The 16,987-nt window shown below is 32.2% G+C and overlaps 1 protein-coding gene across 1 annotated transcript; it reads left to right on the forward strand.

The window, feature by feature from the left end:
* Positions 1–9,932: 9,932 nt before the first annotated feature.
* Positions 9,933–14,985, forward strand: LOC108461868 (D-glycerate 3-kinase, chloroplastic-like). The gene is made up of 12 exons (XM_017761840.2): positions 9,933–10,263; positions 11,088–11,476; positions 11,842–11,921; positions 12,046–12,097; positions 12,178–12,219; positions 12,502–12,580; positions 12,691–12,722; positions 12,809–12,877; positions 12,979–13,053; positions 13,651–13,767; positions 13,859–13,909; positions 14,681–14,985. The coding sequence occupies exons 1-12, from the start codon at positions 9,963–9,965 to the stop codon at positions 14,822–14,824; spliced, it is 1,431 nt and encodes a 476-aa protein (XP_017617329.2). The 5' UTR covers positions 9,933–9,962; the 3' UTR covers positions 14,825–14,985.
* Positions 14,986–16,987: the final 2,002 nt, after the last annotated feature.

Here is a 16,987-nt window from a genome sequence, read left to right on the forward strand (position 1 = left end):
GTAAAAATAGCTGACTCTAAGTTGATTAATTGAAATCTCTTTCTAATTAAAACCCCTATTGTCGCATTAACTTGATCTATGGACTCCCCTATTAGATTTGACTTTAATCCGGTAGATTTATGTCGCCCTATATTCTGGATTGCATGCAACTCCACTCAATTATGCCAGATCTACTCCTAAATAGGGGCTTTTGCTCCATTGAATTAAGCACATCCATCATGAATTAATATCCTGGAAATATTAAAACATGGAATAATTACACATAATTGAGATCAAGAAATCAAGTATTTATCATGTAATTCAAAAAATTAAATAACAAGATCCGTCATAGGTTTCATCTTCCCTAGGTATCTAGGGAATTTAATTCATACTTTGGAAGGAAAACATCTCAGAATTAGGAAAACAACAAAACATAAAGAAACCCAAAAACTTCTAGAGAAGTTGACTGGAGATCTTCAATCTTGAAGGAGATCCTGCTTCTAAGTTGATTCCTATGGCGTTCTTCGAGTAATTTCTTCGTTCTTCTCTGCGTTCTCCCCTTTAGTCCTCTTCTAATATTTATTTATAGACTTTAGAATGCTTAGAAACCTTAAAAATTGGGCTTTTGCACGTAGAAGAGAAGCAGGGTTCGAAATCACCATGGGCTGGCACATGGGCATGTGGCCAGCCCGTGTGGAAATGTCCAGGCTGTGTGGATCTTGGAAACAGCTCTTTTGTTCCTGATTTTGGCCCGTTTTTCGCTCTTTTCGCTCCCCTATGCTCACCTAAGTATGAAAACATGAATTTAAAGGATTAAGAGCATCAAATTCACTAATTCACATAATAAATCATCCAAAAACACATCAAGAATTGGATTAAAAACATGTTACTCTTCTGACTTATAAAATATCCCCACACTTAAGCGTTTACTTGTCCTCAAGCAAAATCCTCAACTTACAATTAAAATTAATCTTTCTCAACTTGTAATTCTCTTTAATAATGTTTTGTCATAATTCACAAATAATCATACATTGATAATTCTACTAAAAGACCACTAAATATTCAAACAATCTAATTTTAACATTTATAAAGCATGAAAACATAGGTATTTCCCCTTATCTAAGTAATTACCTTTAATTCAAAATCGACAAGAATTGACATCCTCACTAAAGATTCACTCAAATCACTCAAAGTGTTTAAGGTTCAAGAATATGCACTCAATAGTCAAACATGAAAAGTTATTACCATAGGCTTACATGAAAATCAAATCTCCACTACTATAAAATGAGATGATACATAAATCAAAAGGTCTTTAAGAGGTTGTAATGGGGCTTAGGTTAAAGGTGTGGAGAAAGGCTGAAAAAGAGGGTTAGAATCGAGATTGAATTGATAAATTGTCAAACTAGAAAAATAAACTAATGTTGAAAAATTACATCAATTGAAAACTTATCAAGAAAAACGAGCTTCTTCTCAAAATATGAATTTAACTATTCAAGCTCAATTAATAAAGAACTAGTAATAATCAACATATATGTATATATATAAATATTTTTCTTTTTCTTTTTTTTTTTGCTCTTTTTATTTTTATTTTTTGAGAACAATGGATAATAAGAAATAATTTAACAACTTAAACAAAAGAACATAGTTAGGCAACTAACCAAGTCAAATCTCAACAAAAAAGGGGTCAATAAAACAGGAACAAATCTCAATGAAAAAAAATCAGTTATGGGTTAACATTAATGGGTAGATCAAGAAACGGTGTTTTAGGCTCAAAGGGGTTCACTAAGGGTTAATTATAGAGGTAGGCTTTTTGTAGGATAAGTGGGTCAAAACCTAAGTGCCTTTATCATCTCAGTATATCAAATTGAAGGCGTGGTCTTGACATGCATAATTGAAGCAAGTTCTCAAATAACAACTCAATATTGACACACTCATAACCAATAATAAAATGAGCAAGAAAAGTGTATGCTCTAAAGGCTCAAAATCTCACAAAAATTACAGTTTTTGATGTCAATCTTGCAAATCTCAAACTTCAAGATAATACCGCAATTTAGGGAAATAACCTAAAAAAATTTTAATTCTAAAAATAGACTTATCATGCTTGATTCTCTCATATCTTAAAGTTAAAACAATCAATGCACAAATATCTATGAATTTAATGTAAAACATATCAATGATAATTACAAATCGATAATAATTCATTCTAATAGTAATATGAGAAAATTACTTGAACACAAGACATAATTCAGAGATTTTCTAATAATCATATAAATAACCTCCCCACACTTAAGATGTACATTGTCCTCAATGTACAAACCAAAATAATCACAGTAAAAATATAATATCATAAGAGAGGGAGATAATTGAAACTGCCCTAAATATTGGATGAAATTTCCAGAATAGTGAAAAGCGGAATTGTAGTCAAATCTAAATGTAACTCATGATTCCGAGCAAACTAATAAGAAAATAAACACAAATAATAATGAAGATTAAGGTGTTATAACTCGATTAGGAACAACCATATATATTTCAAAAGATAATAATGAAAATAAGTCAAAGAAAATAAAAAAAAATAAAGCAACTAAAACAAAATTAAAAAGAAAGATTAAAAACAACAACAACAACAACAACAACAACAATACTAAATAATAATAATAAACTCAATGATACCAATTGTAATAATAATAGTAAAAAATACTAAAAATATAGAAATAACAAAAAAAATTAAATATAAGTATAAGAATAATAAATAAAATAAAAAATTAGTAAAATAAAAAATATAAAAAATATAAAAAATAATAATAAATAAAATAAAATAAAAAATGGGGTGATTAACCCAGTTTTCACATGGCCATGGACACACCAGTGTGGCTAGGCCGTGTGGGTCACACGGCCATGTGCCAGACCATGTGTGTTTTCCTTCGCTTCTTCCACGCTCATGTAAGATCTCATACGCCCGTGTGGCTCGACTGTGTCTCTCACATGGCCGTGTGCCTTGCCCGTGTAACTCTTTGACTTTGAAAAAAATTAGCTCCGGGTTTCACACGGCCTAGGGAATCATTTACATAAATTACATAAATTAGCTCATCTACATAAATTACATGATGCTTTGTTATGTGACTAACTCATTGATTGAGTGCATGTGATAGGGAATCATTTTATATTCGATGATTTCATGATTTAAGTATGGATGTACGATAACTACTCTGTAAGTTTACTTTCCGATTATTCGAGCTTACTAAGCATGTAAATGCTTACCCTCTCTTTTTCCCTATTTTGCAGAGCTCGAGGACTCATAAAGACTGGAAGACGATTGGAGAGTCAACACACTATCAATTAAACAAGCTTTGGTATAAAGACTTTGTTTATTTTGTTCAATGGCATGTATAGTATTTTTGAGTATTTTGTTATATGTGGCATTTGGTTTGCCAAATGAAGGCATGTAAAAATATGTTTGTCTTTTTGTATATGGCCATGAAAATTGGCTTAATTAAAGTAGGCTATGACCTACGATTTTATGCATGGTTTAAATTAAAAGTGATGAGTCGTTACCAATTGGCAATGAGTTACATGAACGAGCCAATTTCGGATGAATTAAAATGACATGGTGATGCGTCGTTGAGAGCACCAAAAATATCCTATTCCCTGTAAAATAATGAAAAAGAACAGTAAAGGGGAAGTAGGGTCAAATCCTCAGGGATCGAATTATACGAATGCTTGTTTCTCAAATCTCAAGTAATCGTGCCCAAGAAAACTGCGTGGCGAAAAAAAAATAAAAATAATGAATTAAAGATTTGATCCGAAAAGAATGAAAAAGAATCTAAAGTTGATGAAATTGTGATTATGAAAATAATAAAATAATAAAGAGAGTTAAAGGAAAAGAAATTCTTATTGGTAGATTCCAGCCTCCAGTTGTCTCATTCCGCCTTGGGTTCGATACTTGGCTTTTAAATGACCCTTCTCAACTCAAGTAAGCCAGTTATAGTGGAAGAGGAAGCCTACGACCACCAGCTCCAAAGATTAGACTTACGATTTTTAGGGAACCTGACTCTAGCCAGTAATCTATGCTAGATCAACACTTCTCAATGGCGAATCCCACGCCATTTTGTCTCTTTGGCTCGCCAACCTCTGACGCAGTAAGTTAACGAACCGACTATGCAATCCTTCCAAAACATACAAAGCGGCTGCCTTTGCATATGCTGAAAAGCTTACTTCTTAAGGGCCATGGAAGGAAGCATCAGCCCGTAGTGCGGAGAAATGATGAATACTTGGCGAGAAGGATAAGTACGGATTCTAGGCCTCAAAAATCCTTTTTGGGGAATATTGAAAACTTTCGGCTAGATAGGTTTTAGTGGCTCATAATAATGGTGGAAAAAGAAATAAATATAAAAATGGAAAAGAGAATTTTATTGAAAGAAAATATGAAGAAACAAAAGCTTAAACTTTCAGGGGGAAAGTGTTTACAGAAAAAGATGAACCCCAATAGAGTCACTTCACCCCCTATTTATAGTGCTAGGGAGATAGTCTGATTTAACTTAAATTCTAAAAAGATAAATACAATTAATTAAAGATAATTAAAGATAATTAAAATAAAATCCTAAAATTAAATAATCCTAATAATTATCTTAATATTAATTATCCTAATAAAATGGAGTCTTATAAAACAAAATCTCTTCTTTTTGTGTTTTTAGTCCTTGTGTCTTCCATGCTTGCACTTTTGGCACAATCTTTTTCCTACGTCGCATATCAGCCCATTGTATCTCCAAATTCGCACTTTTGTCCCTTAAATTTGCTTTTGCTTCCAAATCAGTCCCTAATCGATAAAAAGACATAAATAGCTCAAATTAGTAGGATCAAGCCCAGAATAAACACATGATTAATACATAAAAATACGTTATTCTAGAGCATTATCACATGGGAACCCAAAACTACTAAATGGGAAAAAAACCTATCTTGTATGGAACCAATGATACGAGGTTTCCATACAACTAGTTTTATTAAGACTATTTACAAGTATAAAATCATGTTTTCTCTCAAACTTTATAACCACTAAGCTCAAGTAGTAGAAAGGGGTGACTAAAGGCTTGGAAAATAGCCTAATAAAGTCCACATGGTTGGACACACGGGCGTGTGTCTAGGCCGTGTGTGACACACGGTTCACTCCCATGGGTGCGTGCTATGGTCGTGTGTCCCCTGCACTTAAAATTTTAGCTCAAAGTTGTACACAGGTATGCCACACGGGCACGCGCCATGGCCATGTTAAAATGACAGTGTCATCCACGGGCAGGTAGCACGGGCGTGTGCCATGGCCACGTTGATAAGTCAGTGTTGCCCGCGGTTGAAGGGCATGGGATTGCCCCAAGATACACCGGCGTGTGAGTCCACATGGCTCACCTACACGGGCGTGTGTCCCTTTATGTTAAGGAAAATTTTTTGAGGAGCCCAAGGTTAATCGAATGTGTCCGTATTTGTCCGTACTGCCTCTTGATATGTTATAGGTCTTGAAGGCCTATACAAGGGACGAGATGTTCATGATTGAAAATTTTTAAATTCAAATGAAATTTTATGACCCAAGTTAGTATACTGAAAGTGTAAAGTTCCGGTAATGCCTCGAACCCTATCCCGGTACCTGATACTAGTGAGGGGCGTTACAACTATCTTTTTACTATCTAGCCGAATAAATTGAAGCGATTTATTTTAACCTAATCTTAACTAACCTAATTACTAAGACGAAACAGAGAATAAAGTGGGGAAATATTTGAAGAAAACCGATGAGAGAGACAATATCCAGGAAAGAATCCACCTAGACTTCACTTATTATTCTAAATCTGAATTAAATAATTTATTCAATTGTCTTGATCCGTAGAAATCCCTAAATTATATTAATATCTCTTTCGAGAGTAAAAGAAATCTCTTTCTAATTAAAACCCCTATTGTCGCATTAACTCGATCTATGGACTCCCCTATTAGTTTTGACTCTAATCCGATAGATTTATGTCATCCTATTTCTAGGATTGCATGTAACTTCACTCAATTATGCTAGATCTATTCCTAAACAGGGACTTTTGCTCTACTGAATTAAGCACATCAATCATGAATTAATATCATGAAAACATTAAACATGGAATAAGTACACATAATTGAGATCAAGAAATCAAGTATTTATCATGTAATTCTGAAAATTAGATAACAAGATCCATCATAGGTTTCATCTTTCCTAGGTATCTAGGGAATTTGGTTCATACTTTGGAAGGACAACATCTCAAAATTAGGAAAACAACAAAACATAAAGAAACCCAAAAACTTTTAAAGAAGTTGACTGGAGATCTTCAATCTTGAAGGAGATCCTACTTCTAAGTTGATTTCGACGGCATTCTTCAAGTAATTTCTTCGTTCTTTTTTGCGTTCTCCCCTTTAGTCCTCTTCTAATATGTATTTATAGACTTTAGAATGCTCAAAAACCCTAAAAATTGGGTTTTTTCGTGTAAAAGAGAAGCAAGGTTCAAAATTGACATGGACTGGCACATGGGCATGTAGCTAGCCTGTGTGGAAATGTCTAGGCCGCATGGATCCTGGAAATAACTCTTTTTGCCCAATTTTGGCTCGTTTTTCGCTCATTTCACTCCCCTATGCTCACCTAAGTATGAAAACATGAATTTAAAGAATTAGGAGCATCAAATTCACTAATTCACATAATAAATCATCTAAAAACACATTAGAAACTGGATTAGCTTATCAACCAGAGTTTGTGTTTTTAGTCTCGACGGACTCTATTAGACACTATTGCTATGAATAGGCACAAACTCTCTTGACAAACTCTTTATGCATTGACACAATCTAAACTCAACCTTTTACTTCACTAACATACACCCTAATTAGAACACACATGGCATAACATACATTTTAGGCATATGCATACTTCTCCATAATTCAATGGTTCAATACTCATACATCAATCATCACATACTATACTTTTCAGTACTTCTGATCCATAATTCAATCAAATTTCTATAAGCCTCACAATATGAACAATATATATGCAAGAGTCAGTGTAAAACTCACTTGACACCTACGAACAACAGCTTGAACTCCAGATTCAAGCTTTCACCATGAAATCGTAGCAACCACTGCTTACAAAACATAGGAACACCATTACTGCTCTTACACATACAAGTTGCTTATCAATTCAATCACTGTTAATTTTGTATAGAAACTTTATACTTACAGTTTCACTGTTCAGCTACCAATTACAAATTTACTCATTTAAAGCTTAACATGCAGAGTTGAAATACTTACTTTGATGCAAAGTAACTATTGATCGTAAAAGAACCTTAACTTCTAGATCATTAAGAACCTTAACTTCTAGAGGTAAGATACATTTATATTTAAGGAAGGTTTCAGTAGATGGCACTTAAAGAAGAGAAAGAAGAAGAAAGAAGAACCCCTTTTAGAACACATTCTCACATATAAATATGACTTATTACTTAGTGGAATTTAACAAGTATCATACGTATCAGAACTTACCTTCTTATTGGCCTACAATTTTTGAGAAAAGTATAAATAGGTTCATTTCATTAAACTTATCAGGCTGAACTATACAATTGGTTTCCAACTAGATTACTAAAAGTCTAACTAACACAATATTCCATATAAACCAGATGTACTATACCTTTGGTGAATACGCGTCCTATAATTCAATTTTATCCCTTAACATGAACATCTCCTTCATATAGCAGAATATCATGAAATCAAATTCTTACCAACCCAAGTGGCAGTTACTGTACGCCTACACGTATACGCCAAAATGGTCATTTGGGCGAATAACACCACACCATACAGACTGTCTACTTCTATATGCCCAAAACTTTAGATCTATCAGAATTGGGGCGTTATAGTTTTTGGTAGTTTGTTTGAGTTGAAGTGATTTATATTAACAATGAAAAACAAATATGATGAGGTGAAGAATTCTTGGGTTTAGTTATTACAAAGATGATGAGGTGATTTATATTAATGTTTGTTGGATATTGATATTGAACTAAACATGTTGGATACTGAAGTTATTATGTTTTAAGCATGTTGGATATTGAAATTATTAAAAATGTAAATTATTAATATAGAATGGGTAAATGCAACAAATAAGGGACAATAAAACAATCCAAGTGGACAAAACCAATGAAACATATTTTTCTCGAAATTCTAATAGAAGAGGCCCAAAAAGGAAATACAACAATCGAGTTGTTGCGGTTATTTTTGAAAGATTTCAAGTTCAATGTGATGCTAAGCATGTGGAAAATCATCTGAGGACTACAAAACACACATGGAAAGTTATATGCACAATTCAAGCTTAAAGTGATTTTGGATGGGATGATAACATGAAAATGATTACATGTGATAGAGCGACATATGATGTAGCAGTGACAGTAATATATATGTTAAATATATTTTAGTTTCTTTTTACTTGTTATTTTAATTATGTATAATATCCAACAGGCACATAAGAAGTATGAACCAAAACATCTTCATCTGGCACATCTAAACGTAAAAGGAAAAATACTCAAGAAAGTATCGTTGATGAACAAATTAATTTTGTGGGTGAACATCTTGGTAAGATTGCTAATGCATTGGAACAATTTACCAAGGATAAGACACTATATCTTTACGGAGAAGTGATGTTGATAGAGGTGGAAGGATTTGATGACGACTTCCTTTGTAGTATGTTTGATTATTTTATGGGTCGTGAATTCGAGGCCAAAGCTTTCTTGACTAAAAGTATGAAGCACAGAAAAATTTGGCTTCAAAAATTTTCCTAAGGTTAAAAATATCAATATGTTAATGTGGTGTATTATTAAATATGCACTTGAATAATATTATTAATTTGTAGTACTAATTGTGGTTTGGAAGTTAATTTATTATTATTCAATCTTTGTTTTTTCTTTATAACACAATCAGAGTCATTTATTCATTTTAGTTTTTTCAATTTATAACTATTAATATTCTAGCTTAATAATTAGGTACTATTATATATTTGTATTTATTTATAAATAAATCATTGCAATATATGCAAAAATAATGTAAAATATAAATTTAATAGATAAAAATAAACTCAATTAAATAATAAAAATATAAGAAATTCACAAATGTATGTTTGTTTAATTTTAAAACAAGATTTATGAAAAGTTTTCATGAAATCTACAAAATAACAAAAATATTTTATATAGATTCATTCAAACATCGAAAATATTAGCTCTTCCAAAAAATAACTCATTTTCCATAAATAATTTTTCGGACTCCATTTTACATGCAAAACAAACGGGCCCTAAGTTTTAATTAGATATTGATTATTATTAAATTATATAAGATATTATTTATTATAAAATATTATCTTATTATAAAATAAAATTCAATTGTCAAAGGAAAATTTCTAAATACCATTTTATAAAAAAATTTATATTGTATTTTTTCACTAAAACAAGTTTCAAAAATGATTTTAGGAAAATTGGTCAAACAATAAAAAATATTGTACATCATCTCGAAACACGAAAATATTAATTTTTCTAAAAATCAATCTAATTTAGAAATTCTTTTAGTAAAACAAATACAACCTAAACCTTTTTTCCCACTTTAATAAAAAATAAAAATGAATTTATTACTTCATCTAGATAAGTTTATAAATTTTATTACATAAAAATGAAAAATAAGTTTTAAATTTTTATTTATATTCGACCATGTTAATGCTTTGCTCAAAAACTTGAGTTGTAAACTATTTATTTTATAAAAATTAAATAATAATATAGAAAAACAAAAATATTTTTCGTTAAAAATTAAATATTTATGTTGATATTTAAAAATTTTAATTCATAATAATAATACTAAACCAAATAAAAGTAAAGAATAGGATGATATTTTCTTGGCTTGTGTACAACATGCCCTGCCAGTCCCACATGGTATAAAATGTTTAATAATAAATACAAACGAAAATATTCATGCCAATAGCCCAACCCAATCGCTTTGCCTTCGGTTCATTCTCCTCCTCCTCCTCCACAGAGAGAGAAACATTAAAAAACATGGCGGCTTTGACTACATTAACGCCTTGCCAAGCCACCTCGCATTTTAATATTAGAATTTCCCATTATTATAATCAAAAGCAAAACCAAAATCAAAATGTTTATATTAATCAGACAAAAAGCATTCATAAAGCGAAGTCCTCTTTGCTTAGTTTTGCTTTCTCTTCTCTTTCTGCGAAATCCACATCAATTATCCCATCTACTCATTTCTCTACTTCAGGTATCTCTCTATATGTGTAATTGTTCTTATTATAGTTGTTTATTTATGGTTTATGTTCTGTTTTTATCTACTTGTTGAAATGGGCTGGAAAAGTGAGGATAAGATTAAGAAAACGGAACTTTTGAAACCTGCTTTTGTTTCTTAATGTTTTCAAAATAATTTGGGATGCTTCAGTTAGGAATTTAGTCTTTCAATGTTTGTTTAATAATGATTTATGAGGAATTAGGAAAACAAAATGGAGCAAATGTTTGTTTAATAATGATTTATGAGGAATTAGGAAAACAAAATGGAGCAAAAATCTTATATTACAATGTGAACTAGACATATTTTATTCTGTTTACAGAATTTCCCTGGTTATCCACTAAAGAACTCAATTTGCTTAAGTCCATTTTAGCTGTTAGATTTACTTTTCATGAACTGTTAATTGTTTTCTTTGTTGTTTTCGTTGTGGTTAGAATTGGAAATTTTCCAATAAGGAGGTATCAAGGAAGGGGTTGTTCTTTCCTTAGCCAATTTTGGGAATTTTGAGTAGACACTCTAATTATTCGCGTTGGATGTAAATATTTCTATGAGCTCTCGGAATTTTTTTTTTCTTATGCTGAAATGAGTTTTCTTCGAGGTTGTTCAGTGCTTCATTTTGCTTCTCACCATATAGGTACAGAAATATGATCTTCTAAGGACCTTCACAATACACGGAAGAACTTTAAACAATTGAACATACATATATCCTGAGGCCTCCGATACCCTCAACGCTGAATGCTGTTGTATGTCTTATCTGTTTAGTTCATAATTAATCTTCACTTCTTTTTGAATTATATATGCAGGCAGTAGCAGCTCATGGTTGCAAGATAACACCATGAATCTTGATGCTAGTAGTAGTGGCAGTGGATTAAGGGAGGGTCCAATATATTCGGTTTTTCCTGCAAAACCTGCAGAAGTTTCCTCTGTACAAGACCTTTATGAATTCATATGTTCTGGTCCTCTTATGGACAAAGTGGGACTGACTGCTGAAAAGGTGGCTGAATCCATTGACAAGTGGTTGTTTTATGGATCAAAGCTTTGTCGGTTGTTTCAGCTTAATGAACTTTACCTTACTGTTCCTGAGAAAGCAAGGTTTTATCACTATTACATACCAGTCTTTTTATGGTGCGAAGACCAGATATCAGAACACAGGTCCAAGTTTAAAGATGGGGAAGAGATTCCTCCCTTAGTGGTATGTATAAGGTCTTTGAAATGATTGTTGTGTGCATTCTTGTTCGATTTTCCTTTACAAAATTCAGAACTATTTTGGGTTCCATTCCATTAGGATTAGGATATTGTGAAAGGTTTTCATCGCTGAGGGCTTGTGCTATGTAACTCTGAGTCCATTATTTTTATGTCTGAAGATATCAATGTCCGATGCATATTTGGACTTGGGCATTGGATGTGATCCTCAAAATACATGAAAGAAAACCTTAGAAAAATTAGACATACTCATATCTAATACATACCCATATCTGACTGTCAAATTCGAATCCGAGTAATGTAGCTTGACTATTTGGTGGATCTTGTTGCACTGACCAACTTTTTGTGACGCAGATTGGTTTCAGTGCACCACAGGGTTGTGGAAAGACGACACTTGTCTTTGCTCTAGATTATCTTTTCAGGATCACTAACAGGTAGCTAGAAGAGCAATAGAATTTAATTTATAAAATTGATTCATATCTCATTTTTCTCATAGTTATAATATAAACTGTGAAAGTGGAAACAATTGAAACTACTGACAATCCACCTTAACCTCAGAAAGTCTGCAACATTATCCATTGATGATTTCTATTTGACAGCAGAGGGTCAGGTAATAATTGTGAGGTATTTGGCATTTGCTAAACTTTTCTCAGTTTTTCTTACAGTTTCTGACACAGTTTATGTTGATAGGCCAAACTGAGAGAAGAGAACCCAGGAAATGCACTTTTGGAGGTGCCTATTGACTTTTCTTTTACTTAAATGTGGGATAATTTGTTTCTATGGTACCTTGATTTTTCATTCTTTTTTTGAATTATTTGAGTTTAACATTGGTGTCCGACACTTCTATATATATGGGTAAGGAAATTCACCTTTCAAGAACCCTGCATATACATAAAAAACACAGAATATAATATACCTATATTGGACACATACTTCTTTTGACACACTCAAATCTGAGTAATATAGATATTTGTTTTGGTAGTATCCATAGAATGAAATATTGTCTTATTGCAGTTACGTGGAAATGCTGGGAGCCATGATCTTCCATTCTCTGTTGAAACACTGACAGCTCTAACCAAGTTGACTAAAGAAGGTATTCTTCTTCTTTTTTTTTTTTTTTTTTTTGTCTTCACTCATTTTTCCTTGGCATGATTTGCTGTTAATCCATCGCCTTGTGATTGATGATGTTTGAGTTGTATACAGGCAGGAGGATGAAGCTTCCCCGATATGATAAAGTAAGCTCAATATTATCAATTTTACTTGTTTTATACCCAAGTTTTTAGTTGAACTTTGCTCATTATAGTTCTATTGTTCTTTACAGTCTGCATATAGAGGTAAGGGTGACAGAGCTGATCCTTCAGTATGGCCAGAAGTTGAAGGGCCGTTAACGGTAAGAGAATCTTCAGCTAGAGCTGGGGAATGATTGGTACTGTTGTGCTTGGATTATATTTGCTCGAAAATTATTCTATAACTTACGTGATTTGAGTTCAGGTTATTTTATATGAAGGCTGGATGCTTGGCTTTAAGCCCCTTCCTGCTGAAGTTGTTAAAGCTGTTGACCCACAGGTTAGACCTATGTTGCTTCAATTCTTCATTTTGCTTGACATATCCATGTCCGATACAAAATCAGGCATAGATATGGGGAAATGATTCTCCAAAGACCTTCCAAATACATTAAAGGACTTAGAAAAATTGAACATGCCCGTGTTAAACAAAAACTCACTTCTGACATGGTAAATGTATCGGAGAGGTCCCAACATTGGACCTCCCAATTTGGACTTGCTTGGTTCCTTTTAATATTATAGGGATTAATTTGATTCATTTAATGATAGAGGGACTAATTTGATTCAGTCCCTATAATACAGGGACTTCCCATGTACTTTAACCCATCTGATACTCATACCTAGTGTTAAACCTCCAAACTCCCAAGTCTTCAAGGACCCCTTGGAGATGTTCTTTGTTACTCCGACTCTTCATTTTTCACAAAGCACCTTTATTTGACACTCATATTATGTGCATATTTGGATATGGATATGAGAATGTAATCTTTGAAAGAATTATCAAATACATGAAATAACTTAATATATATATATCGACATCCTACGCTCACACTTGAGTTCGAGATATTTATGTTATAGATGATGCTGATGTTTACTTTTGCAGCTGGAAACAGTAAATAAAAATCTTGAAGCATATTATGATGCATGGGACAAGTTCATTAAGGCATGGATTGTTATCAAAATTCAGGACCCAAGTTGTGTCTACCGGTGGCGTCTGCAGGTTTGGACTCTTATTTTAAAAGTTATTACTTTACGTCAATAATAGATAACTTTCACTATTTTCTTTTTCTTCTGTTAACTCTTTTGGGCAGGCTGAGGTTGCCATGAGGGAGGCTGGGAAACCTGGAATGTCTGATGAAGAGGTGCCTTTACATATTTGTTATGTGATATATTACATTTTTTCGACTTTTCACTTTTGGTGAAGTATTCGTGCTTGAGGGATATGGGTATTGAAATATAATCCTCTAAGGATCTTTTAAAACTTTTAAATACATCAGGGACGAAGCCCGAAGTTTATCTTTGGGATCAAAATTAAATTATAAAAATTTAAAAGGGTCAAAATATAATTTTATTTTTGTATATGCTTGTTATTTTAGAATTTTAAAGGGATTAAACTAAAATATTTTCATCTGTGGAGGGAGAGGGGGGCAAAATTACATTTTAAAATTTTAAAATTTTAAATCGGTCATAGTACTATGTTATCTTTGTATATGCTTGTTATGTTAGGATTTTAAAGGGACTAAACTGAATTTTTTTAATCTGGGGGGAGTGTATTTTTTACCATTAAACTAATAATTTTAAAAACTTAAGGATCGAAATGATAATTTGACATTTGGGGGGTTTCCCCAAAATACATGAAAATATATCATTATTCAATATTCATACTTGAGTCCGAGTAATGTAGGGCATAGCAAATAATGTATCTATCATGTTATTCGAACTAAAAGATGAGTGTACAATCGGGATATGTTCAATTTTATTTTTCTTGAGTGTTGTTGATGGTATATGGAAAAGCATATCTCCATGTTACATGTGGAACACACATCAGAAAGGAGTATAAGAGTGTGGAGCAATATAGTGTGTGTATACATGTTTGTTTATATCTGAATGGAAGTGTGTGGGAATGTTGACAGGTGGAAGATTTTGTGTCACGTTATTTGCCTGCTTACAAAGCTTACCTTCCAACCCTGTACTCGGAAGGACCAAATGGATCAGATCCAAACCGTCTCCTCGTAATTGAAATTGATGAAGGGAGGAATCCCATCTTATTTGAGTAGTATTTGATCCTTAACATGTTTAGTGCGTCTACCTGTACTTTCTTGTAAATTATGTTTTTGTTTGTTCATGTTTAATTTGAAATTCTGTGTTTATATTATTTAAACTAAATGATCATATTCTTGAACATTAAATTAAATATGTTTGCAAATATTAAATAGAACGTATCATCAAATATGAAGATGGGAGATGCTCTATTTCGGTTGCTAATATTTTATATCTTATTTGAAATAAATAATATTATATTTTAAGAAATTGTACTATCAAGCGTGAGATAATTACTATCACTGTTTCACTTAATATTTTTTCCGAAGCAACAATTTTTGTTTAGGAAAGTTGCTCAGAATAATTGTTGTTTAAGAATAAGTATCTTAAGAACACGACTAATTGTTGTTTAAGAATAAGTATGTTAAGAACATGACTTTAGTTGAAACAATTATCATTCAATATAGTTGCTTTTTAAAAATAACTCTTGTTAAGAACAACTAAAGTTTGGAACAATTAATTTTTTAGAATAATGACGTTTTTGGAATAGTTATATTTAGAATAATCATTATTTGGAATAACTTGTATTTAGAACAATTGTATTTTTTAAAATGAGCCATTGTTCAAAACAAGTTTTACCAAGAAAAACATCACTACAATAAAACTCTTATTCGAAACAACCCTTACATTGATAATAATTATGTTGAGAACAAGTCACGTTTAGAACAAGTCTAAATAACTATTATTCAAGAACAACTTTTATCTAAGAGCAATCATCATCTTGCGTTTCAAGAGATGTTCCGTGAAAGATGTTTCACATAGTATCTCCTCATCAAAGTAGAAGCAGAAGTAACCAGGGAATACAATAGTATTCTCGGGTTATCTTTACTCTTGGGATGTTCTAAAGAGTTTAGCTTGGTGGATCAGATACAGAGGTAGTTAAAGAGGTTTCCTCTTAACCTTTTTCCTGTAGCACTGAGTACAAAATGATTTCTTATTCAAAATTCTTTTATAATAAAAGGAACCATTAATGCTTTTGTAATTGAAAAATATCAGTTATTAATCTTATTAACTATTAGCTTTGTAACTCGTATTCTTAAAACACTATAAATAGGAGTTGTTAAGCACAAGATACACCAAGAGGGGGTGAATTGGTGTTTTAAAAGATTCAAGAAAATATGATAAACAAGAAAGACACAAGAATTTATAATGGTTCAGCAGCAATTTTCTACCTTCATTACCTTAGCTTATCACAACTAAGGATTTTTCCTAAATTCACTAATTTGTAACATTTTGAGAACAAGGTTTAATCTTTACAATCACTATCTTTTCAAAGGTCAAGATATAACCACTTTCCTAAAGGGTTTCTTCCCCAAAACCTTAAGCAAACCCTTTCAAAAATGATAATTAAGATCAAAGATCAAAGACACCTCTTAAAGGTTGATATTACAATGATCAAGCTCACTTAATGACCATACAACACTTGAAAGAGTGAAAGAAATTGCTACTCAAGTGTGTAAATGAAGAACAATGAGACTAACAAAGAAAAGATTAAATTTTTGTACAATTAGCTTTGCAAGCTTTTTTTTAGCCATCTATGTGAAGCCCTTGACTTGTATTTATGTCTTATAATAGCCTTGGGGACGTTTGGAGACATTAGAAATAGATTAGAGTGGTTGTAGCAATAAATTTGAGCATTAATTGTAGCTTGCAAGGAACTTGTACTGGTATAAGTACACTTGTATCAGTAAAACTCTTTAAATATGTAACCGTTGGAGACTGTTGTATTGGTAGAAATGGGTTTGTATTGACACAAGTTTCAAGGTTTTAAGGGAAGTAGACTTGTGCCAATAGTTGTATTAGTAGAAGGTGTAGGAGAACTTTTAAAGGCTTACTATCGATATTGTTTCGGTAGATGTCTTTCTAGCCATCGGTAGAAATCCACTTGTATTAGTAGATAGGTTCCTTTGTGTATCAATAGAAGTCTACAAAACACCTTAGGGTGCTTACTAACTTGCTTTTATCGGTACAAGTTGGCACTTTCACTGGTAGAAGTCTTCAATTTTTATAAAGATGCTTTGGAGGTGATAATTTTCAAAGTGTTTTTAAGAAATCAACTCATGAAATATATTTAATAACAAGTTTGACCAGTTTGCGAGTTTGTAAGCCCTTGAAAATAA

This window comes from Gossypium arboreum, chromosome 2, assembly GCF_025698485.1.
Source record: "Gossypium arboreum isolate Shixiya-1 chromosome 2, ASM2569848v2, whole genome shotgun sequence".
Lineage (NCBI taxonomy): Eukaryota > Viridiplantae > Streptophyta > Magnoliopsida > Malvales > Malvaceae > Gossypium > Gossypium arboreum.